Below are 25,565 nucleotides of genomic sequence, written 5' to 3'. Positions count from 1 at the left end.
GCAGCATGTAGCCCATGGATGGTCAAAAATATCTGCTGGGTGGAGCCGCTAACCTGCCACACAGCCAAGCATGACAGACAGCAGGTCCTCGCCGCAGTTCCCTCCTGGTGCAGTAACCTTCCTCCTAGCAGCTCCCTTCCTTTTCCCTTCCTCCGGCGAATCCCATCATTGCTGGCTCTCACTGTCCTTGTCATCTCAGGGGTCCTTGAATTCTATACCGGAGAGAAGTGACGCCCCTGGCGTAGCTCGCGGGACAGGGGCTGATATCTGCTTATAATCATTGACTTTTTCTGTCTTAGCCTATGACGTCGGGATTTAAAGTACCAAGAAAGAGAGAGGAACCCTCCCACTCCAGGTGCCACCCGTGAGAGTGAGTATGACACCGTTCACCTTCCAAGCGCTCTGAATTACTGAAAATTACGTTTGTTCCATCAGCATCCTTATCTCCAGCTGAAAAATACAAGGGCTCAGCACTTCTTTGGCACAGTCTGAGCTGTAACCTACACTCCTGATTGGGTCTGGACACTGCAGGGTAGATGGGGCTCCCAGTGATGTGACTTGGCCTCCAGCACTCTGCAAGTGCTGCGACTTGTGTAGCAAATGGTACGTGCGCATTGTCAGAGAGCTGGGGCAAGTGAGACGTGCGAATGAGAACATGTCACTTCTGACCCCAAAACTGTATGGTCCGACAGCCTAAGGCCAAAGTGTTATTGAGAATGAGGGGATTTTTTTTGTTTTTGCCCCATTGTAGCTGCTCTGATGTAGCTGTGCTAGTGCAAACCTGTAGTGTGGATACACTGCATTGGCATGAAAAGTGACTTGCACTCGGGGTTTGCACTGATGCAGCTACATCAGTGTAGCTACGCTGGTGCAGAACCTCCCCACCCCAGTGCAAACCAGGCTAAAGATTAGCGCAGAGGTGATAACCCATGTGGTAGGATGGACCATGTCAGACTGTTACTGTACAGCCTTCATCCTGCATTTCTTCTGGTCTCGGTGACAGAGTGGGGAAGGATACCAGACATCCGTTGGCACCATGTAGATGTTTTGTTCCCTTTCTACAGCTAGTTTATATGTGAGGCTCCTAAAATCAAATGAACCCAAAACTGTGACCAAAACACTCCCTTGTGCGCTCCCCAGTTCACCCGTTTGAGAGAAATGTGTCATTTAGACCTCAATCTCCAAAGGGCTTGGGGCTGGGGTCTTTCATCCGCCCCGACAGGGAACAAAGGAACTTCCCAGACCTCTTGGTGGAGTTTATTCCCTGCAAGCCCGGCTGATGCTAGTGGGAAGAGGAGAACAAGCCTCAGAGCGCTGAACCTTACTAAGGCTCCAGCATGACCGTCAGCGATCCCCTTTGATGCTGTTCCCACCAAGGGCTTTCGTCGTTTGGCTGGCCATGGAGCTGACACACGGAACGAAGGCAAGAGCTTTCCATGTAGAATTCCCTGGGGAATCCTGCACACGCCCCAAGACTGAGCCCGCGCGCATTGTGCTTTATTGTAGGTAATGGAAGAGCTGTCAACCCATGCCCTGGAACATATAAACAGGGATCTCAAAAGCGAAGAGAAACAGGTAAGAGACGTGAATCCATGGTTCATCCTCCACCTAAAAACTGAGCGGTCTGAGAAGCCAGCCATTGGTCAGAGTAACTGCGAAAAGAATGAAACCTTGGGGGGAATCTATTCTCTGTGGCTTAAATCATTGTATCTCCTGCCCCTCCCAATTAGAACTGCAACTATTAAAAGAAATACAGCAAAGGGAATAAAATGGATAAAAGAATAAATACCGTTTATGCATTTAACTTGCTGTTGTAGTTGAAATCCTCCAGTCCTGACACTTTCCCCCTGCAAACAATACAACGGGCCCTTTTTATGATGTATAAGTGCGTGGGGAAGGTTCTTGTTTTTTTCTTCCTTATTTTTAATTTACAGCTATTGAGCCTGATTCTCAGCTGCCCCGAATTTGTGCTGGCGAATGCAAGGAGAAAGGGGGTTCTACCCCTGCCTTCTGCTGATCCTGAAACAGTCCCTGGTGTAAGTTACAGGGGCTAGAGGCTAGGGGCTGCTTTAAATGATACTCTGCTAGCTGGGGATCAGGTAGAGTGCCATGTGCTCTGCCCCCACCCTGCCCAGTCCTGGCACAACCCTGACACACCCTGACACAAAGGACGGGAGGCGGATGCCAGAGAGCCAGCAGAATCTGCTCTAGGACAGCCAGGGATCTCTTGTGTCAGGGAGAATCCTTTCCATCTACTTTGTTCTCTGGAGTTGGAGCTGAGAATCTAGTCTCAGCTTCCCTGCTTTTTCCAGAGGACTCCCTGGAGGACTGGAGAGCTGCTGGGACTATGACACTGTAAGAGACAAGTCTGAAACCAGAGCTGTGGAGAGGGAAAGGGTTTTTACTTGTTTGCTTTTTTAGCAAAGACATCTGCTGACTTCACACCCAGTGACTTCATGGGGCCACTCACTGTGTGAAGGAAAGCACCGATGTACTTCTTTGCAGGACCAATGCCCAGGATTGTCCATGCATTTCTGTGGTTCCCCCTGGGCTTTGACATGCCAATGAAGCCAGGGGGGTGTAGGGAAGGATTTTTTCAATGGCAAACAATACAGATGATTTCAGTGAAAGCTGAGATTCTTTGGAAGAATTTTTTAAAACTAAATTCTTAGAAGAATAAAATCCCTCAGCAAATATGTATCACCTTATGTGTGATTTCCTGAGGTTGGGTTTGTTTTAGCGCTGGGTCCTAACGGCTTTCTGTCTTTCGGATGCTGATGGGAAGCTGATTTTGAACAGTTTCATATGCTGATGCTATCAAATACCTAGAATAACATGCAGAGGGGATGAGACTGACATACTGATGCATACCTCAGCATGGGGATGGTCAAATGTGTTGGAGGAGAGTGTGCATCCTTTAATTAATAAATTAACACCCCCAAAAAACCCACTTCTCACTTCCTGTTGCCCTCGGATTTAGAGGCAGAAGCATCAGTTTCCCCTGACCAAGCTTTAGTATTAATAAAGTGTTCCTTCTGGTTCTGCCTGGAAAAACAGAGGGATATTCCTCAGTATAGGCGTTGACCTTTGCTATTCCACATGTTATGACCATCCTCTGTCCTCCACAAGCTATGAGCAGGGCTAGAACCCAGGACCTTCAACAGAGAGCCCTGTCGCTTGAGCTCAAGGAATAACCCTGTTAACTTGTAGCAGTGGCAAGCTCTTATCCTCTGTGTAGCTCAGTTATCAGAGCGGGACTCAACGTGCACAGCCAGCATGTTCTACATACCTCCTTTGCTATTCTCTTCTTGGCAGTTACTGTTGTTATCTGGGTGGGGCAAAAGTGTTTCATGTTTTTGAAATGTTGTAGCCACGCTGTGTACAGCTTGCTAGTGTCGGCGTGTATCTTCTTTCTGATAAGCCCTCTTGTTCTGCGTTTTGTATTTCACTGTAGAAACGGAGGGAACCAGCCCTTTGTTTCAGAAGAACCTGGAAAACCAAATTGTGACATTGGTGGTGAAAGTTTTCCTTCTCTCTTCTGTACAATACTTGGGGCCCAAATGCTCCTAGGCATACCTACGGTGCCTAGAGCAGTAGGTGCTGGATTGACAATCCTGACAAATGAAGTCCTTCAGTTGTTGATGCATGAAGCAGGAACAGCTTGGACAGTTAGGACAAGATTCCCCACACTCCCTCCTGCCGATAGCCCCTTCCTGCCCCCGACCTGGGAAAGCAATCTCTCAGGTGCTAGCTCTGCGACAGAACCAGCCATGGACACAAGCCATTGTTTCCATAGCTGCATCTGTTCCCGTGGTTTCACCGTGGAGCATCGTTGTTTAAACGTTGTTAAACCAGCTCTGCTCAGGAGCATGTGGGCTCAGGGTTTGCGGTCAGCACGCTTCCCTGAGACTCAGCAGATGCAAGTTACAGTCCTGTGAGTTCAGGCCCAGATCTGAAATGAGGAAACCGGAATTCCTTCCCTCCCACAGACACGTTAAACTCGCGAATGGTTCCGATGCCAGGGTGATGGGCACCGTGCAAGTACTGTGGTGGGGCAGGTCGCCACCTTGGTTAGGAAGGGGTTAAAGAGCTCCTTTTGCCCAAGCTGGCACATGGGTGAGGGGACAGGGAGGATCTGAGCCCAGTGCAGGATTGTGCTCCGAGGGGAGCAGAGCTAGAGCCCCCCTAATCCCCGTGTCAGGAAAGCTGGTGAAAAGTCTCTGCCACTTGGCTTCTCCGGAGAAAGAGAGGCACCATCTTTGCTTCCTTTTACCTTTTAGAGCCCAGAACCCTCAGAAGCAAAGGATTCTGGGAGGCTTTGGGGAGCGACCTACCCACAGTGGAGCTAAAGCTGTTCATATGGCACAGAGTCTTGGACCTGCTGCGAGCCTAGCCTACTCCACCCCATTCTTAGAACAGCCATAAACTGGCTGGAGCACTTTTGCATGTGGATAAGGAGGGTTTTACGTAGGTTCCAGGGGATTGGGACAGAAAATTTCTCTAGTGTAGACAAAGCCATTGACACAGGCAGCTCATTAACCCACCCAGAAGTAAGGAAAGTAGGAATGGCCTCTAGGAAGGATCTGGTTTGTGCGCGCTGAGCAGTCCCTGCTGAGAAGCCCTGGAAACAGCCCCGTATGGGAAGAAGGTTGAGCTGGATTTTGTGTGCCCTGCATGTGGAGTTGTGAGGAAGCTGCCTGTTCACAAGTCTCTGTATGCAAATCTGATTTTGTAACCAGCAGAGAGAAATTGATATGAATCAAATCATAAAAATGAATGAATAGGTTAAAAGGACAAGCTGGGTCTATTTCAGCAATAATTCAGTGCTACCGGCATTAAAACAGTCTGCTCTGAATAATGACACTTCAGGAGCTCAAAGTCACTTTAGGGTTACCATGACTATTAGTTATTTTATATTACTTTTTTTCCAAATATTGGGTTTCCTCCTTTTAAAATATGGCTGCAATTTGCCTCATACTGCAGTCTTCTTTACAGCCGTGTTTAATAACAGTGCTCTGTTGGGTTGCCCCTTAAACACAATAGGGCCTCTCTCATATCCTACGCAATTGACTGTTGCTGAATGCTCCAGGTAGAGGCAGGTAAAAAAGTACCAGGTGCGCCACTGAATGAATGCTGCAGGTAGAGTGGACTTGCTGAATGGGTCAGGTGGAGTGTGTCCTTCCTTGCTATTGATTGATTTCCCCTGGCCGGTGAATGGACAGCGGTAGCCCAGTAGGTGTTGTTGCGAGGCAGGTCAGCCAGGAAGTGGCTGGCTACAAAAGGGTGTGCTAGGATTTGAAATATCTGTACTTATTTTTTTCTCCTTTAATGTGCAAGGTTTCTGTGTGATCTTACACTAGTGCCCCCCAGTGTACACTAGCTTAGATTGCAGTTACACTTTGACAGTAGTGGACCAGCCGAGAGTTGTTTTATGAGGATATTCAGGAGCCTTACTAATGGCGCTTCCCTCACCGTTGAAATTCTTTGGCTTCACATTTTTCAGACACCTCTGAGTGGCTTTGGAGTCCAGTTGCTCACTCATCAGTGGAACATCAGCATGAGCAGTGATTTAGATGAACTTTACATGTGCATTTCTAATGTTTCAGAGCTGTGGCTGGTACCAGTGTGTTTATTCTAGACAGATATTAGATTTTTAAAAATAACTTTCCTCTTTTGGCCCAAGTGCTGCAAAGGAAAAACACGTTACTCAAGTAAATAATGTCACATTTCCTGTCTCAGTTTATTATTAGTAACAATAAAGAATTTAAGGATCTGAAAGCACTTTATGAGCATGAATTCAGCCTCACGATCCCTTATTGCATGGGAATTATTATTCCCATTTTATACGGAGCAATACAGGGATCGAAGCCCTAATTTAAGTATCAACTAGTTTTAAGTGCTTCAGTTTTTACTGGACCTGAGAAACCTTGGGGCTGATTTTCAGAGGTGCCGAGCTCCCAGAAATCCAGCTGAAGTCAATGAAAGCGGTGAGTGCAATCAGGTTTTCAGGTGTGTTGTGTTGGGCATCTCAAAATGGAGGCAGTCAGAATTAAAGGCCCAAATTACAGTTCACACAGCAAATCAGAGGCTGATCTGGAAATTGAACCCAGGCGTCCTGGCTTTCAATTCACTGCTCGAAACCCCAATCCACACTACAGCAGTTGCTTGTGGCCAATTGGCACCTGAATATTTAGCCTGTCCTCACAGCAATACAGCACACACACTTAAAACATAAATGAAGTCTGGTGGCTAAGAGGCAGGGTGCGTGGTGCTGTAGGAGTTGGCCAAGAGATTTTTTTTGCCCCCAGGTATTCTTACTAGAGCTAGGGCCGGTTGTTCGTGCAAACTCAATTCCTAGTGTGCTGTGCCAGTGAGAACCCCTTCTGGACAAGTGTTCCACCAGCTGCAGCATGCAATTAGGTCTTCTACCTGTATGTGTCATAATTAGATCTTCTGACCCCTTCGGGACAGGATCCGTGTGATCTTTCTGTTCTGATGCAATTCTGGTTCTCTTTCATTCTTGGTGTTTGTTTTCCCTTCCCTTTTATTTCTGTTACTGCTGGGATAGTCTCCTGAGCAGGATCTTTGTTCCTCAGCAGTTTATCCATGTTAGGAGACCATTCCCCTTCTGAAGCTGGGGCTGCTGCTGTTTCTGTAGCACATTGAGGAGAATGGAGACCGCTATAGCAAGCAGAACACTGTGTATAGATGCTGCCACTGCAACTGTGAAGTGAGCACCCCAAAAATCCAGGATGTTGTGCATTAAACCCACTGGCTGCCATTCTGTGCCCTGCTCTTTTCAGGGCCTCACAGCAGATAAGGGTGTTTTACGTACCACCCCACAAAGCTGCCCCAAAATTGGTGCATGCAGCTCTTGGCGGATCTCCCCTATGAAGGGGTTACCGGGGTGCATGGAGCCACTGCAGTGGCCCCCTACCCCACCACCTCCTGGATGCTTGTGGAGGTGTGTGGCCAGGAGAAGGAAGTGTGGTCTGGGTGCTCAGGAATCCCTGGCTTCTTTAATGGGCCCCTGGGACTCTTGTCAGCTGGTGCAAGTTAGAGCAGTCCCCTGGCTGTTTTACTCAGCCCTGGGGGACCAGTCCAGCACAGTCTGAACTGGAGCAGCAAAAAAGGCCTCTTTGAGCCCCCAGCTGCAGCTGTGACTCTGTCCCCAAATCTGCTGCGTTGCCGTAAGCCCACATGTCCTGGCACTTGAGGGTGTCCTGCAGCCCTGCCTCATGCCTTGGATGCAGGACGTTCTCTAACCTGATCTGTGTCCCTCTGGCTAGTGACTCCCTTGCTTCCCCGCTCTCTGCTACTGCTGGACCTGCCAAATGGCAGTTCGGTTCCCTGTGCCTGACCGAACTCCTGCACCATGTCCCCGCCGAATACCAGCACTGAAAAGGGTTAACACACAATGTGCATCCTCTTGAAGCCTTTCCTGCCAAGCTCCCTGTGACGGGTTGGATCACAGAAACCCCCTGGGAGCTGCCACCTGATGTGTCAAGACTACTTCTGCTCCTGCTTTCCTGCCCTATCAACTTAGGACTTCAGTGCCATGCCTGGTTTGAGCCAGACCCGCTAGCCTGCTGCAAACCCAGACCCAGGTCTGAACCATGTCCCCTAACAGCTGTAGGCTTAACTGAAAGCAGGTTACAGAAGTGTGCCCATCTTTAACACTCAGATGCCCAACTCCCAATGGGGTCCAAACCCTAAATAAATCCGTTTTACCCTGTAGAAAGCATATACAGGGTAAACTCATAAATTGTTTGCCCCCTATAACACTGATAAAGAGATATGCACAGCTGTTTGCCCCCCCCCCCAAGTATTAATACATACTCTGGGTTAATTAATAAGTAAAAAGTGATTTTATTAAATACAGAAAGTAGGATTTAAGTGGTTCTAAGTAGTAAAAGACAGAACAAAGTGAATTACCAAGAAAAATAAAATAAAACCCGCAAGTCTATGTCTAATAAAACTGAATACAGACAAAATCTCACCAGTTCCAGTAAGCTTCCTTTTACAGACTAATCTCCTTCTAGTCCGGGTCCAGCAATCACTCACACCCCCTGTAGTTACTGTCCTTTGTTCCAGTTTCTTTCAGGTATCTTTGGGGATGGAGAGGCTATTTCCTTAGCCAGCTGAAGACAAAATGGAGGGGTCTCCCATGGGCTTAAATAGACTTTCTCTTGTGGGTGGAGACCCCCCCTTCTCTCCTATGCAAAGTCCAGCTCCAAGATGGAGTTCTGGAGTCACCTGGGCAAGTCACATGTCCATGTGTGACTCATAGTTTTTATAGGCAGAAGCCATTATCCACGTGGCATCTTGAACGTCTCCAGGAAGACTTCTTACATGGACTGGAGCCTTCCAAGATGCATTGTTCCTTAAGAGCTTCTTGATTGGGCACTTAACTTGGCAAATTTCTTTCTCTAGGAACTGACCAAATGCTCTACTAAGGTTATTTAGAAATCAAGCCAGTACAAGGCCAATATTCATAACTTTGAATACAAAACTAATACTGCCTACAAATAGGAGGAATAGATTCAGTAGTTCATAACCTTTACAGAGATATGTTACATGGCATATGTAGCATAGGACCTATTCCAGTTATGTAATGTATATTCATAAGCGCGTTTCCAGAAAGCTGTACAGGGGCACCGTCCACTCCCCTCCTGGTCTGTCCTTTGTCTGCACTACCAAGTGGTTAATGTTTGTTGATTGCGGCACCATGCTCTGGTCTCCGTGCAGCTTTTGGATGCAGCGTGGCGCTTCCCGGTCTCCAAGGAACTCATGGCATTTTGCCCAGATGGCATCAGTCTGTGTCTCAAGGACATAGCTCGGCGCCTACCAGTCTTTGCAGCAGGAGCCTTAGCGGCAGGTGAAGCTGAGGCACTGCTTCTGTCTCTATTCGGGGGGTGGGGGAAGCTCCTTTGAATGCCAGGGCACCCGCCAGCAGCTCCCTTTAATCTAGATGAATGATCTTGTACCTGGCTGTAGCCTGGAGAGCCGGCTGGGTGGGCTGGATCCAGTCGCTCCGGCAGAGGAGTGTGCTCACGTGGCTCCTTCTCCTTCGACCGACCGTGCAGGTAGGCTGAAAAATCCCTGTCGCGCTGATTGTCCCTGGGGCGCTGGCTGGCAGTGCTCGGGCTGCTGGCCAGCGCTGTCCTCTCTGGCTCATTGCCCCCACTCACAGAGCACAGAAGGCACCTAGAACTGTCCCTAATTCTTTCAGCTGTCAGCTGGAATGACGTTAACCCTTCCTGTGCTGGTGCCCCAGGTTGCCAGCACTGCTGCTGCTCGGCTAACACAGGGATCCACTGCCGCTGTCTAGTTCTTCTTCGTTTCTCCCCTTCCTGCCCCACCAACAGGGCTGAGTGAGAGAGAGAGGGCAGCGGGCTGGTAGTTATTGGTATATAGGGCCCGGATGCTGTATGGCCGTGTAGCGTGCGAACAAAAGACAAATACGTAACACCAAGGCAGGGAGCCTGCTCTAAGGGGGGAGGACTGTAAGGCCAGCAGGGGCTGTTCCCAAGAGAGCTTGGGGCAGAGCTAAGGTGGTGTTTGTAAGTGGGTATTAATGTTTGTTTATAGTGGGGCCTGCTGGATGTAGGGCACTCTCCAGGGCAAGGGGTAGTTGCTGCTCTGAGGATTTGGCTAAACTGCGAGGGATTTGGCAAGGAGAAGGGGAGGGGGTTCCACCCTCTGGGCCCATCACAACAGCCACAAAGGCCTTGCTGCAACAGGAGGAGGGGGCACGGGACAGGTCCCGTCTGCACAAAGGGCAGGGCTGGCACCAGGAAGGACCATATAAGCCAGCTGTGCCCAGGTAAAGTCTGCATGCCACCTCATGGCAGCTAGCATGCGTCAGAGCTGTGACCACTGCAGGCACAGAACAGCCCAGCCATGGGCTCTGCACAAGGGGACTGAGGGTCCTGTAGCCTTGGTTCACCATGCGCTGTGGGTGCTGAGTCCATGATGGCTCCTTCGCACTGTCTGCAGCAAATTTCAAAGGCTGGCTCCTGCAGGTGGCATCTAAAGCCAGAAGCTATTGTGAGATCATCTAGTCTGGTCTCCTGCATGTCACAGGCTGTTAATTTTCACTCTGGTATCCCTCTATTAATCCCAAAGATTTAGGCTAAAGCATTTCAATCCTACGGAGACTGAACTGTGTGCTGTGGTCAGAGAACAGGAGAGACCAAGGGCCCACCAATACCAGAGGACCCTAGTGGCAGGAAATGAATCAGCTGAGAGAATTCTGGCCTGCCCTGATGTTGAAGTGGTTCCGGCATGGTTAGCTGAAGTTGCCCGTTGTTGCCTGCTCCACAGCGTGCTGGAGGAGATGTAGTGTGGGCCACATCTTCACAGGTGTGCATGCAAAAGTGTTTGTATAAACTAGTGCCCTAGAAGCTTCCTGGCATGTGCATATCCACATACCCCACTACTGCCCTGAGGGACTTAAAGCCCCCATCTTGCCCTGAGCCCTGTGAGTTACTGCCTTCATGGGACCGCTGGCTTTCCTACCTTCCTGTTACCTTCTTGTTCCATCCTAGGGGAAGGTTTATTTTATAGTCAGAGGTGTGGGAGCAGGGATAGATAGAGTGCTCCACAGTGGTGGCACACGGGGAACAGATTGCTGAGAGCTGCATGATAGCTGTGGCCTGGCTCTAGCTGGTGCTGGCCGGCCTGCCTTCCGCAGGGACTCGGGGCGGCTGCTGCTGGGACCATGCAGCCTGGTGCTCTGGGGCTGGGACCTCACCACCCGGTGCTGGGGCCAGGGGCCGCGGTGGGGGGTGCCCTGGGCTCCTGCAGGGGTGGGGGGCATAAGGGGAGAGGGATGGGGCCTCAGGCACAAGGGGAGAGGCCAGGGGCTAGCCTTCCCCAACTTCCAGGTCACTGGCTGCCCATGCATGCTGGCTTTTTTTTAATTTTTAATACATATTTTGTACAAGTGACTGGAGCCATTTGGGAGGCTGTTACCCTAGGGAGCAATGTGAACTGCAGTAGTGAGGCAGAGTGTCTGTCCCTCGGCTAGGACTGTTCTCAATGGGAGTAAACGTCCCTTAAATGGGAGTAGAGATGTCTCCACCCTTGCTCCATCCCCCCCCCCTTTTTTTCTCTTTTTAAATCCAGGACATTTCAGTGCAAGTCACTTGAAAGAAAGAAAACCACCTGTAAGGAATCTGCAGTCAAATGTACATGGAGCGTCATCTCTGTGTGCTGCTTAAATCTATCGGGAGGCATTTATATGGCTCTGAGAGGTGTATTTGAAACAGCACTGGCCTGATTAACTCGGTTCTGGAATCCTTTTATGCCTATGTCTTGAGGGGGAGATTATATTGTAATGAACCAACTTGTGCGTATTTGTGTGTACACCTGTGTCCGCCACCCAAGGGAATCAGAACTGATAATCTGTGTCATGTGACCTATACTGCTAACAACTAATGGAGATTCTCACTTAGTTCTAGTGTTAGGGGGTCTGTGTATTTAGAACAAGAGGAGTTGAATTCTGTGGTTCACAGGGCTGAAGTCAAAAGGTAAAATAATGAATGTATGTGTTTGGCCGCTTGAGCCACTCTCCCATCTTGCCGCTGTGTGTCTCCTATAAGTCATGGCTCTGAGTCTTCTGTCTCTTATTTAGTCATCTGTTCAGCTGCCTTGCCCTGCAGTATATGGGTCCTGAGAACCGTGACTTGCTCAGACTAGGTATGTCCGTATACCACTTGGCACCATAGCAAGTAGTTCTGGGCAGTTCGCGGGGTACATACCGCCGGCCTCCTGCCTGAGCTGAACTCCCCCTAACCTGCTCCAGCTTCTTCTCACTGCTTTCCCTGCTCTCCTCCCGGAGAGTGCTGCTAGCTTTCGTCTGTGCTGCGTTTGAACTCCCACTCTTAGTGACTCCTCTTCATGGTCTTGGCTCCAGTTCAAGCATCTCTGCCTTCTCCCCCACCGACTCAGCTCCCATCTGACACAGACTGGCTCCAGTTCTGGGTCACAGCTGCTTCCCCCTTACGCTACCTTTCAGAGCACCCTCGTTCAGCTCCTCCCCAACAATTAATCTTGCCAAGGCAGTGGAATGGTCTCTGTTCACTCCAGACTGCAGCCCGTTTGATGCTCTCAGGAAGCACAGCAAGCCCGTTACATGAGTAACTACGCAGAAGGAATTAACTGATGGAAATGAACTTTGCTCTTATTAGGAAAATGAAAGGCGCCTCCTTAGTGGCATTACATCCACCCTTACGCTTCCCTCTCTGACCCCTGAACCAAGAGGCTTGGCTAGCTGGCGGCATGTGCTCCACACAACCTGCTGCTTTCTGAGCCTCGCTCGTTATAACCCTGCGAGGGCCAGGGAGCCGCAAACCGCCTGCTATTGAGACCTAGGATTTCAGTAGTTCCCTGAAACGCATGCGACTGATTTAATACAAAATGAAAATTGGGTCCCCCCCGCCCCCTGCATGCCGCCAGCCGCCTGTTCCCTCTGCTGTGTTTCATTAGAGCCTCAGCCCAGCTTTGCAGACACCTATTTACAGCGTCTGTCGGTGTGCCAGGAATGCAAATGAACCCGCCTGCATGGACTTACTGTGCAGCAAACTGCAAAATATATTTGTCCTGCATGTGAAGTAATTAATGGTTTAGGGGAATCAAGCGAATTACATTGACGCTATAGCCCAATTAGTTAAACTAATTGAGAAGTAATGATGGCTATCGGAGACTTGGCATCCTGGCTGCTCCACAGCAAGCTCTGTGGTCTCCCTTCGTTGCTATCTGCATTCAGAACCAACCCTAGTGTATAAATTGGTCCATATCTAAATTTCCCCCAGGTAGATGAGAATATTTCTGATCTGCTGCTTGATTTTCACAAGGAAAATCTTATTAGTATTTAGTGATGTGATTGTGTGTGTCTACACGCATGTGTAAAATTAATTTTTTAATTTAAAATTGAATGAGGTGGTTGTATGTGTGTGCAGCCTGGTCACTGAATTGTGGAACAAGTCACCTGTCACTGGGATTCCACTCCCTGTTTTCTATAGTTCACGTTCATTGTGTGGCTGTTGCTGTTTTTGCTGTGATTGTTATATATTGCTGTAGCCTGACCAGCAATCCTGCAAGTGTCCATGGGTTGGTAACATGAGGTGAGTTATAATTTGAAGTGGGATTTGGGGAGATTTTTATGTCTAGGATCAGGATATTTTATATATTTTTTTAATTAAAAAACTTACAAGTAATACAAAATGCTGTGTTCAAAATTGCACCTTTTCCTGTTAATTTTATTGGTTACGTTCAGTGTATTGTTAAAACAGTAGGGGGGGGAAAACCCCACGCCCCACTGAAGAATGTCTGCAGGACAGATGCGCCCTCTGCTTTGTATGGACTGGGTGCTGTACGGGATGAAAATGGATGTGTGCTCTATTGAGTTATGCTTCCTCCGGTATTCTGTCTGACAGATTACAGCTTGATAGAGCTGCAAACATTGAATAGCAACAGAGGCATCAATTTAGTTATTAACAAAGGATGGAATTCAAATGACGCTGGCGCGGCTCCAAGTTGCAGCAGAGCTTGCGAGGAGGGTGTATAAAATATTCATCGAAATCTTGGCATTTCATTCGCGTCTTTCCCCCGCCCCTCCCTCCAAAAAATTTCATTCTAAAGGTTAGACGTCTACTTCAAAATTAATTATTTCATTAACCGGTTATAAATTAAATTTTTACAACTTAAGTTTTTTAGGGTTGATTCTAAATGGTTCTTAGTGGCACTTCATCAGGTTTGCTTGTCACGTGACTCATGACCTTGATCATGTGACAGTACAGACTGATGCTAAAGGCAGCATGTGACCCTAAATGCTACGTGAGCTCAAAAAAAAAATTTAAATACAAAAATATAAGCAGGTCTCTCTCTCCTTTTTTTCACCAGCCCTTTTATAGCTCAGTCCCTACCTTTAGTCTTGAGAGATCCTGTAGGTTTAGAAAGCTCCCTGCCACAAATCGCCTGCCAGACCTGGGTAGCAACGTGCCACAGAAGTGCGCTACAAAATCCTGCCCTCTCATTTTGCATCACGAATCCCAATTTGGTAAGTTAACGGATACTTTAAGCAATTAATTTGCGCAGCTTTCCTGGAGTAACTCATTAGCATGCATGGTGCAAAGCCAAGTGTAAATATGCATGCAATCTCATCAAATAAATGTGAAGGCGCCCTCTCCATGGGATCTGCTGTCAAGCCCTGGCGAGAGGAGACGAGTATGCCTCACTGCAGATGAAGCATTTCTTTACGTTTTAGCGGAAGGCTCTGGGTTGGGGATTTTAATTTGTTTAATTTTTTGGTGTCTATTTTCTGTTTCCTCTCTCCATGGAGCCTCCATGGCACAGTCCTAGTGACTGAATCGGTGTCAACATTGTGACACTCTGCAAGGGAATGCTACCGTCTGGGAATCAGACAGACCATCTCGCGTCCGCTGCCTGTTAGTGCTCTGATGTTGGGATCAAAATTATTTTTCCTGTGTGGGGCTGGTCTTTGTATTTCGCGTCCGGGTGCCTCTTGGTGACAAATTGTTGAGCAGGGGTGATCCATGCTGGTCGCGGATATTGTTCTGCTCTGTCAGCGCCGGGCTGTCATCCTGAAGTGGCAGTTCGCAGACAATGCTCATTTTATTTCAGCATTAAACGGTCCCAGCAGCACCGAAATAAAAGTGCAAGTTAGTCAGTGTCTCGGCGCTCCTCCTGAGTAATATCCCTGCAAGGGGTGGGGCTGCTCATTTGCTCGGGCTGATTCTGCAGAATAATGAACTGCCCTGCAAATGTACTTGGCAAAGAACAGAGGCTGCATCTTTAATTACTTGAGTGCCATTCCCAGCGCAGCTCCAAGTCCAAGTTTAAAAGGACCCTGAGAGACCCACTTCCCAGGTTTGCAGGCTTTAGGCAATACCAGCCACCGCTTCATTAGGATGCAAGTCCATTGCCATCTCCGTGGAGACCATGGGAAAAGAGGGCTTGGCTGAATTAGTGTCTGGTACAACTGGCAGCCATGCTAGGGAGAGGGCAGCTCATGCAGGCTCTGAAGGGTGCTGATGAATTACTGCTCCTGTTCGGGCATATGCCTTTGTTCCCCATTTATTGCAGGCAGGGAAATACGAGAGAAAAGTAAAATTAATCAGGCGCAGTTCGTAATACGGGGAAACCAATGGACTGAGATCAGAGCAGCAGCAGGATCCACCTCAGTTTTCAGCCTTAGTAACATTTTTTTTTTTTTTGTCCTTGAACTAATTCTCTGCAGAAGCTCTTTGGAGCTGACGCTGAATGTGAATTGTCTTTCTGGTGAGGCATTGTAACTGTAGTGATCCCGTATTTAATACCTGGGACATTCCTGCACAATAATTAGCCCTTCTGTGTCACTGAGGGAAGCCATATGTTACGGAAGCATTTCTAAAGATGTTTGCAACAAAGGAGGATTTCTCTGCGTTGCTGAATGCTCCTGCCAATCAACTTTCTTTGCGCAGGGCTTTTGATTGTGTTTTACATTCACTTCCCTCCAACGCAGTCTGCTGCTGCTTAGGTAAATAAGGCTCCATGTTTGTAGTCAGGATTTTCCATTTTGGGGTATGAATTATGTAAGCTCTTTAATTGGCATACATGTCCGCCTTGCTTCTTCCTCACGCTTGCCAGCTATCACAAATGTAACCTTTTAAATCAGTTGCAGAGGAATGACTTTTGTGGCTTCGCTGCTGGAGAATCATTTCTTTCTGCTGTTTGTATGAGTCTGTGGAATTTCTGCATTATCCCAGTGAACAAAGGATAAAACGAACCAACAGCTTCCCCCTCCTCTCCAAAAAACCCCAAGCCAAACCCCAAATCTTACTTTCCCTTATATGGCAGAAATGCCCCCAAAAGTCCCAGGCATGGGCTGATTTCCTGAGCTCTCCCAATAGAGTGTTGTTCAAATACAGTGTATTTGTCTGCAGTTTAAATTATGCCGTAATTGTTCAGGAGCAGGAAATTCTCCTTCCATTGAAACTTTCCGTCTGAACATTCCCCAGCGTTATTGAAAGAGAAAGAGTGAGGGAAGTTAATTCCAGTGAGTGCCAAGATTAGCACTGATAGGGAGATAACCCAGGTCAAACTTGCTGCAAGACACATCAGGGCATCATTACCTTCAGCTATACCAGCCTGGTAGGACTTGGGGAAAACACCTGCGGACTCAATTCATTCAGTCATTAATCTATAGGTCTTTTTAAAGCTTGAGATTATTCTCTAGCTATAAATTGTTTGGGTGTTTTGGGATCTGAACTTCTTCACAGTGCAGTGATGTGAATGTAACTGGAATTGCAGCATAAACTCATGCCCTCCACCAGCTGTAGGCGTGCCAGACTTGGGTCAAGGATGCAGGGAAACAGTATTTTAATTAAAAAGAAAAGGAGGACTTGTGGCACCTTAGAGACTAACAAATTTATTTGAGCATAAGCTTTCATGAGCTATAGCTCACTTCATCGTTGTTGCCTTTTCGTCCTATGCGTAGTGGACTCGGTGAGGCATTCAGCCAAGCTGGAGGATTATAGGTGTAACTCAAACTGCACACCTACTCTAACAGGCAGTTGTAACGATCCCTTTCACAGCAATACTAATTGTTAGGGCCCTGCATGGTTACAAAATTTATATCCGCATCCGATCCACAAGCATGGTCCGCAGAGATCCACCTCCGCGGACGTGAGGATTCCCAGATATAAAGCCGATATCTGCAGATTTGCAGGGCTCTACCAATTGTTCCGGAAAGGGGGAATGCTCTGTGTTTTTCAGAGATTACTATAAACCCCCACTCTCGGGTTAGAGCTGTATCTGAACAACTGGTTGCACTTCTGGGCCTAAATGTGGGGATCTGATATGAACTCCAGCCTCCACACAAGCTCCTTTCATTCGTTCCGGTGCATATAAATTAACCGGACATATGAGATGTTGGTAGGAAGCAAATTAGTATGAATGAGTTTAGTGGGGAGAGCTGGGCATTGGGTACCAGGACACCTGGCTTCTACTCTGAGCTCCCCACTAACCTGGGTCAAGTCACGCAACCACTCTGAGCCTTTGCTACTCTACCCCGCCGGCTGCTCCACAGATTCACTGACCTTTATAAAGTGGGGAAGGGGGACGGTCCTCTGGCCAAATTCTCCCCAGAAGTGCAAAGTATCTTGATCAGTGGGTCAGATTCAAAGGGTGCATGTTGTTCTCAGTCCTTGCCGCGTCTAAACTCCCATTTGTTTCAGCGAGCCCTGGGCCACAGCAGACCCTCAGGACCCGTTTCTGCAGTGCCTGCTCGTACACCTTGTCCCACTGGGGCCAGTGAGTTCAGAGTGGTCACTCCAAGGACAGGACTCTGAGTGAGAGCCTCAGCACTTGTCCCACTCTGAGCATTGCACATGCTCATGACAGGGCTAGAGGACTGGTTTGTGAAAGACCCATTTCGGGGATCAAAGAAGGGGAGTCCATGGCTCTTAGCTGGCTCACGTCATTCTGTGTGTTGATGGTGGAAGGTGTCCAGGGTTCTCCAAAAGCCCTTTATATGTGGGTGAGTTGTTCTAACATTTCCAACGTGGATGGGCCTCATAATTGTTCCTGCCATTGACTCCGGGATGAGAGCTGAAGAGAGCGATGTAGAAATGTTGCCAGTTTCCCTGCTTTACAGTGTTTGTATCCAACAGTTGTCATATGATGTTTTACCTTAGGGATCCATTATGCCTTGTCATCACAGCCTGGTTTTGGGGGCGGTATGGGGTTGCACCATCCCCAGAGGGGAAACAGATGTGTAGACATTACTGCTCGGAGGGCAACAAGCCCCCTGCATACACAGTCCATCCACCCAGTGTGGCCATTCCTAGCCCCTCTCTGCACCAGGGGTGCCCCAGAGAGTGGGGCCTCTCCACAGAGCACAGGAACTGGAACACCGCCTGGCCCTGATGCAGGCCATGCCCTGCCACCCAGAGGACACTTCTTGGCCACATGCCCTCCAAACTGCACGTCCGAGTAAGGTCCAGGTAGAGTCTGCCCCTTAAATTCTGAACTCACCTGGGGACAAGCAGGGCTCTGATTCGCCTGCTAAGCGTTGGGCACTTGCATGGTGCTGTATAAATCATGTTTCTGTCTCTGATCCTGCCCTTATTGATGGTGCATCCACCCCCAGTTTGGCCCTTCCTTCGGTCTCTTTTCTCCTGAGCATATTGCCTCTTCCCCACCCCAGGCCTGCAGTGCAGGGTGGGACAGAGGAGGTGGTGTAGAATAGAAAAGTGCCTGGGGTCAGTGATGCTTAACTAGAGAAAGTGGGTCTCTGGGCTCCAGGGAGAAAGAGAGGTGGTGGACTAGCTGTCACATGGCTCCCGTGCAGGGGCTCCCATCCCTGTCTGTGAGCTGACAGAAGGAGTTTTGCTTGCAGAGATGACCCATCTGTGAGATACCTGTAACTCCTTCCTCCCCTTGGTTCTTGAATCATCTCCATGAGCTCGGGTCCACCTGTGGGGTCCCTCTCTCTCTCCTCCTCTTCTATGATCTTGGTGCAGCCCTTGGTACCATCAGTGGTTCTGTCCTTGAGCACCTGGAAGTAGGAGATGTTGTCTCTTGAACACCCTACTCCTGATTTGAATCCTGTATCTCTTCCCGTTCTGTTGTTGCTTCCAGTGGATGCTTTGCACTGTGCCCTGGCTTCCTCTGCTATGGAAAACTGAGGTTATGGCTCTGTCCTGGAGCATCTTCTCCAGCTGCTGCCACAGTCACTGTTCACTTCAGCTTTGGAGGTCGTGTCTGTGCAGGCTGCTCCTGTAGCAAAGCCCAGTTCCAGAGAGTCTTGTGGCAAACACAAGTGACACCTTTCCCTGAAGCAGCTGCCAAGTGCTTCCAGACACCACCGTCACAGGTGCTCTTGGCTGCTGAATCAAGCAGAGGCCCCAGCCCACCACGAAGTAACACAGACATTAGGTGCATAATTGAGAAACCTCTGTGAGTGAGTGGAGAGCGGGTCTCCCCAGAGCAGCAGCCATTGCCTTACAGGAGGCTCTCCTAACTGTGTGCAGCCTCCTGCCCCTTGAGGCCCTGAGAGGATTCCTCTGGGCCCAAGCTCTCCCCGCTCCTCTGGATGTTGCCTCACTTTGCAAGACAAAGTGTCTGAGGTGTGGGAGAGCCAGTATGATGAGGGCCTCCTTTGAGGCGCCAGAAGGTCTGCATAGCCTGTCACAACATCCTAGCCCACATCTGCCCTCCGCTCTCTACTCCATCAGCCTGTCTCTTGACTCCACCATCTCCTGGGTGCACCAGAGCGTTCTGCAACTAAATGCTCCAGAGGGTCACATTCTTTTACCAGGTCTTTTACTCCCTTCTCACATGCTTTAATTCAAACTACACTTTCTTTCCCAACCAGAAATTTCTTTCCTCCCACTTCTCTGCTCTCTGTAACCCTCCAACTCTGGAGTGTTGCTAGAACGCATCTTGCTTCCCCTCTGCCAAATCCTTGTTCCCGTCTTATGTCGAAGATCTGCTAGTGTGATTTCCCCCTATTTTGTGGTCTTTCTAAATCTCTGCTCTTTGAATGCACAGGGAGCTGCAGTCAGGTAGCCAAACTGGACTCCCAGCAAGAAATGGGATCAGATCACACTTGTCCATCTCCTTCCCTGCTTCCTGTTCATCTCAAAATCAAGTCTCTCTCCATAGCTGATCAGTGGCTTCACATCCACCTTCTTTTATGCCCCGTGCACCACTCCAATTTAGCCTTCTCTGTAGGCTAATACTCCCCATAGCTGGGAGGCAGTTGCTTGTATATGTGATACCCTTCCCACCCCAGCCAGTTTGCTACTTCCTCTCTTCAAATCTCGGCTTATATCCTTCATGTCCTCCGTCACCTATGCCTGACTCTGAAGCCTGCTCTCTGTTCCCCACTGCCTGCTACCTTGTCTGCCGGAGGATGCAAAGTTTGTTCTTTCACCACTCTGGCAGATGCTTTTCTTGTACCTGGTTTCCTACCTTATCTCCCCTGTCTCAGACAAGGTGTCATAGAGCTCTCTATTCTCCCCTGCCCTAAAACCAGGGAACACATAAAGCTCTGTTGTATTTTTGGTCTTGTTCTTTTTGGAGACAAAGCATTCATTTTGCATTTGTAAATGAAAGGGCATTTAACTTTAGAAGGATCCTCTCTTGTAAATGAAATAGCTCATGAGGCAAACCAAAGCAAAGGGAATGCATCTGGAAGTGGGCCCATTCATAAACAAGGGTGTATTGGAATTTTCCCCGGGTATGGTTTGTGGGTTGGTCTGCACACTGGAGCGACATCACATCTAGAGGCAGCTGTGCTATAAAAATACCACCTAGTGGAGCCCCTCTTTTTCGCTGAATTGGTCCCTTACTTTCTAGAGTCTAAAGGCAACTCACTGAAAAAGCTCACAAGTATCTCCCTCCCTCTCTCTCTCTCTCCTGTACATCCCTGGCTAAGGCTCCCTGATCTGAGACTGCAATGTAAAGTCTTCCCCTTTTCAAAACCCAGGCTGCAGCCTTTAGTTCAACTCGCCCATTTGTATCAAATGCCAGTGCTAAGAAAATATTTCTCCTTGTAGGTAAATGTTCAGTTAATGATAGTGTTGTTAGCAAGTGTGTTTCAGGCTGGGAGGGCAGGCCTGACATTCTTGACTCGGAGTTGAGTCAGGAGCCTGCTGCTCTGTACCAGGGAGATAGTGCTGACATGCCTCCCCCTAACCACCCCACTGCATTCAGGGGGTCTGCAAGCCACTCAGACTCTGCCCTCTCCGAGCTCTAGGCCAGCATGAGCAGCCGGGGCTGGTACACTCTCCCCAGGGGCTGTGAGGGGAGAATCTCCCCACACTTCACTTGCTCCCACAGTAACTTGTGTATTTCCCAGTCGAACCGATTTTTGCTTCATTCTCTCTCGTGGCAACCAGCGAGCAGCAGAGGGAGGAATGAGGGGAAACCCTCATTTTGGCGGCCTGTTCTGAGCTAGTTGCATTTCCTGAGTTTTTTGTTAGTTTTTAGTTATCAATCAGATCGGGTCCCTATTCGAACCCACCCATTGTGGAGGCATTTTGATAGCTGGGGGAAGGGGGAGAGAGGCACTAAGCACTTAGTGACAGGTTTCAGAGTAGCAGCCATGTTAGTCTGTATTCGCAAAAAGAAAAGGAGTACTTGTGGCACCTTAGAGACTAACAATTTTATTAGAGCATAAGCTTTCGAGAGCTACAGCTGTAGCTCACGAAAGCTTATGCTCTAATAAATTTGTTAGTCTCTAAGGTGCCACAAGTACTCCTTTTCTTTAAGCACTTAGTGTGAGAGGTCACATGGCCCAGCTCGCTGATCTGCGACTAATGAGCACTAGGAAATCTGCCTCTTGTTGTTGTAGGGTACACTTGACCTTGGGCATCCCCACTGAGCACAAAGCTTTTCAGTGATCTAATGGGTCTGATTTTCTACTGCGGATTTCTAGGCCGTCCATTCTCGTTGCAGAACCTGCATTTCAGCAGTGCTGTTTTCCCTTGTTGGTGAGCAACAGGAGTAGGTGAGGTGGTAACAAGCGTGAGAGGGGAAAGCAGGGACAGGCCACCTGCTCTCTTAACATTCCACTCTGAGACGGCTCTCATTTTTGGAATCAAGCATTTGATCCTGTTCTCTTATATCTGAACAAAGCATCCCCCTTCTGCCCCTGGAACCAGTGGTGCCAAGTACCCAAGGAAGGTGCATGTGCTCGCTGTATTTCCACGCTGTCCTGGAACCAGCAGTCCCATGTCTTTCCCAAGGAAGCTGTTCTCTTGGGGCTTAACATCTGAGTCTGCAGGGGCTGGGGGCAGTACAGAGTCCAAACCCCCTAATTTTTGTGGTTTTGCCGTGGCTGCCTGCATTCTTCCCTGTTTACAGCTGACTAATCAGGAGTTCAAAACCTTCAGTGACTCCAAAACCACCCTTTGTCTTCCATAACTTCAAAGTCCCCATTTTTCTTTCCTTTGACCCCCATGTCCCAAAATCCTTTTGTATTGTTTCAGCCAAAAAAAGCCAAAATGCAGAAATACAGGTTTGAAATTTTAAAAAAGTTGCTCTGGCACATGTGACCAGAGTCAGCCCTGAAATTCAATACATATAAATTTGATCATTTTTCATATAAATAAATGTATACACAACCCTCCCCCCATGTATATATTCTAATTCTATGGATTTCACAGTCCGTAAGGACGTGTATTCAGTGCACCTAGTTACTGCTGCTACTTCTAATTGGAAAGCTTTCCCGGTGTCACAGAGTGGAGGGCTTGGAGTTTTCATGTTTGTTTTGTTGTTTTACTAAGGAAGTTTAAAAGTCTGAAAAAAGCCTGAACTCTAGAGAGAGGCTGAGTTCTGGCTATGGCATTTCCCTGGCCCATGTTTCCAGTAGCCCTAGCTAGAGGATATGGACAGCAAATATAGAACTAGCCAATTTTTACCATGCAGTACATTTTAATTTTATAGAACGTCAATATAAAGCTCTCACAACACACCATTGTGGATCTCAACAGAGAAGCCAAGGACTGTGTGGGCCATGGAGACAGCACTCTCCTCTCCTATCTCCCCAGACAAGGAGGAGGCACAGACATATTTTTTAACATCGTTAAGTTGAAAATTGCTGTGTTGCAGGGAGAGAAATCAGGCATGCCCTGAGTGAGTGGCTCTCCGAGCTGCTGCTGCTTTCTGCCATATTGACTGGGAGAAAGGGACACTGCTGGGAGCTGTAAACTGCAGGAGACTCCAGGAGAACAACATTTCGCGATTAGCATGAGGAATTAAGTTTTAATTTGTCAAAGGCTGTTAACAAATGGTCAGTAATTGAGAAGGCAGCCAGCAAATGGAGTGTTTGCTCAGCCAGGCATCCCCCAGGGGTTTAGCTGTGGGATGAGGGGTTTGGAGTTTGTGAAGAGTATCCTGCTGAGAAGCTGAAACCTCGCTGTCTGCTATTCAAGAACTGGACTGGGCAGCACTGCCCGGGAGGGGGAGGGCCGGTACCCCCTGCACAGCATGGCAAAGGGGAGAGAAGTGGAAGGGGTACAAGATGGATAAGAAACTGGAAAGTCACACGTTAGCGGGGTTTGCTTTCACGCTGCTGCCTCTCCTCTGCAGGGTTCTAACGGGCTCCTGAAGATTTGCTCTAAGTGAGTCTTGACAAACTGGATCTCCTCCAGGAGTGGGGTTTCCACTGAGTTTTCTCTCTAACACAAAAAGAAAAGGAGTACTCGTGGCACCTTAGAGACTAACAAATTTATTAGAGCATAAGCTTTTGTGAGCTACAGCTCACTTCATCGGATGCATTTGGTGGAAAAAGCAGAGGAGAGATTTATATACACACACACACAGAGAACATGAAACAATGGGTTTATCATACACACTGTAAGGAGAGTGATCACTTAAGATAAGCCATCACCAGCAGCGGGGGGGGGGGGGGGGGGGGGGAGGAGGAAAACCTTTCATGGTGACAAGCAAGGTAGGCTATTTCCAGCAGTTAACAAGAATATCTGAGGAACAGTGGGGGGTGGGGTTGGGTGGGGTGGGGGGAGAAATAACATGGGGAAATAGGTTTACTTTGTGTAATGACTCATCCATTCCCAGTCTCCTTTCAAGCCTAAGTTAATCGTATCCAGTTTGCAAATTAATTCCAATTCAGCAGTCTCTCATTGGAGTCTGTTTTTGAAGCTTTTTTGTTGAAGGATAGCCACTCTTAGGTCTGTAATCGAGTGACCAGAGAGATTGAAGTGTTCTCCAACTGGTCTTTGAATGTTATAATTCTTGACGTCTGATTTGTGTCCATTCATTCTTTTATGTAGAGACTGTCCAGTTTGACCAATGTACATGGCAGAGGGGCATTGCTGGCACATGATGGCATATATCACATTGGTAGATGCGCAGGTGAACGAGCCTCTGATAGTGTGGCTGATGAGATTAGGCCCTATGATGGTGTCCCCTGAATAGATATGTGGACAGAGTTGGCAACGGGCTTTGTTGCAAGGATAGGTTCCTGGGTTGGTGGTTCTGTTGTGTGGTGTGTGGTTTCTGGTGAGTATTTTCTTCAGATTGAGGGGCTGTCTGTAAGCAAGGACTGACCTGTCTCCCATGATCTGTGAGAGTGATGGGTCGTCCTGCAGGATAGGTTGTAGATCCTTGATGATGCGTTGGAGAGGTTTTAGTTGGGGGCTGAAGGTGATGGCTAGTGGCGTTCTGTTATTTTCTTTGTTGGGCCTGTCCTGTAGTAGGTGACTTCTGGGTACTCTTCTGGCTCTGTCAATCTGTTTCTTCACTTCAGCAGGTGGGTATTGTAGTTGTAAGAATGCTTGATAGAGATCTTGTAGGTGTTTGTCTCTGTCTGAGGGGTTGGAGCAAATGCGGTTATATCGTAGAGCTTGTCTGTAGACAATGGATCGAGTGGTATGATCTGGATGAAAGCTAGAGGCATGTAGGTAGCAATAGCGGTCAGTAGGTTTCCGATATAGGGTGGTGTTTATGTGACCATCGCTTATTAGCACCATAGTGTCCAGGAAGTGGATCTCTTGTGTGGACTGGTCCAGGCTGAGGTTGATGGTGGGATGGAAATTGTTGAAATCATGGTGGAATTCTTCAAGGGCTTCTTTTCCATGGGTCCAGATGATGAAGATGTCATCAATGTAGCGCAAGTAGAGTAGGGGCATTAGGAGACGAGAGCTGAGGAAGCGTTGTTCTAAGTCAGCCATAAAAATGTTGGCATACTGTGGGGCCATGCGGGTACTCATCGCAGTGCCGCTGATTTGAAGATATACATTGTCCCCAAATGTGAAATAGTTATGGGTGAGGACAAAGTCACAAAGTTCAGCCACCAGGTTAGCCGTGACATTATCGGGGATACTGTTCCTGACGGCTTGTAGCCCATCTTTGTGTGGAATGTTGGTGTAGAGGCTTCTACATCCATAGTGGCCAGGATGGTGTTTTTAGGAAGATCACGAATGGACTGTAGTTTCCTCAGGAAGTCGGTGGTGTCTCGAAGATAGCTGGGAGTGCTGGTAACGTAGGGCCTGAGGAGGGAGTCTACATAGCCAGACAATCCTGCTGTCAGGGTGCCAACGCCTGAGATGATGGGGCATCCAGGATTTCCAGGTTTATGGATCTTGGGTAGCAGATAGAATACCCTTCTACATAGAGTGCTTCCGCCGACGTGCACGAGCTGAAATTGTGGAAAAGCAGCATCGCTTACCCCATAACCTCAGCCATGCAGAACACAGTGCCATCCACAGCCTCAGAAACAACTCTGACATCATAATCAAAAAGGCTGACAAAGGAGGTGCTGTCGTCATCATGAAAAGGTCGGAGTATGAACAAGAGGCTACTAGGCAGCTCTCCAACACCACTTTCTATAAGCCATTACCCTCTGATCCCACTGAGAGTTACCAAAAGAAACTACAGCATTTGCTCAAGAAACTCCCTGAAAAAGCACAAGAACAAATCCACACAGACACACCCCTAGAACCCCGACCTGGGGTATTCTGTCTGCTACCCAAGATCCATAAAGCTGGAAATCCTGGATGCCCCATCATCTCAGGCGTTGGCACCCTGAC

General features: G+C 48.4%; 1 protein-coding gene across 10 annotated transcripts in view; it reads left to right on the top strand.

The window, feature by feature from the left end:
• Window positions 1-8,960: 8,960 nt before the first annotated feature.
• The window catches only part of TNRC6A (trinucleotide repeat containing adaptor 6A), a 164,229-nt gene continuing 147,624 nt past the window's right edge, over window positions 8,961-25,565 (top strand). For all 10 annotated transcript variants that reach the window (XM_043494655.1, XM_043494654.1, XM_043494650.1 and 7 more), the window contains exon 1: window positions 8,961-9,086. In XM_043494655.1, the coding sequence (XP_043350590.1) occupies window positions 8,976-9,086 (111 nt within the window). In that variant the 5' untranslated portion in view covers window positions 8,961-8,975. The remainder of the gene's footprint in view (window positions 9,087-25,565) is intronic.

Source organism: Dermochelys coriacea, chromosome 10 (assembly GCF_009764565.3).
Source record: "Dermochelys coriacea isolate rDerCor1 chromosome 10, rDerCor1.pri.v4, whole genome shotgun sequence".
Lineage (NCBI taxonomy): Eukaryota > Metazoa > Chordata > Testudines > Dermochelyidae > Dermochelys > Dermochelys coriacea.
The sequence above is the reverse complement of the archived record's forward strand: the minus strand, read 5'-3'. Positions and strand labels throughout refer to the sequence as shown.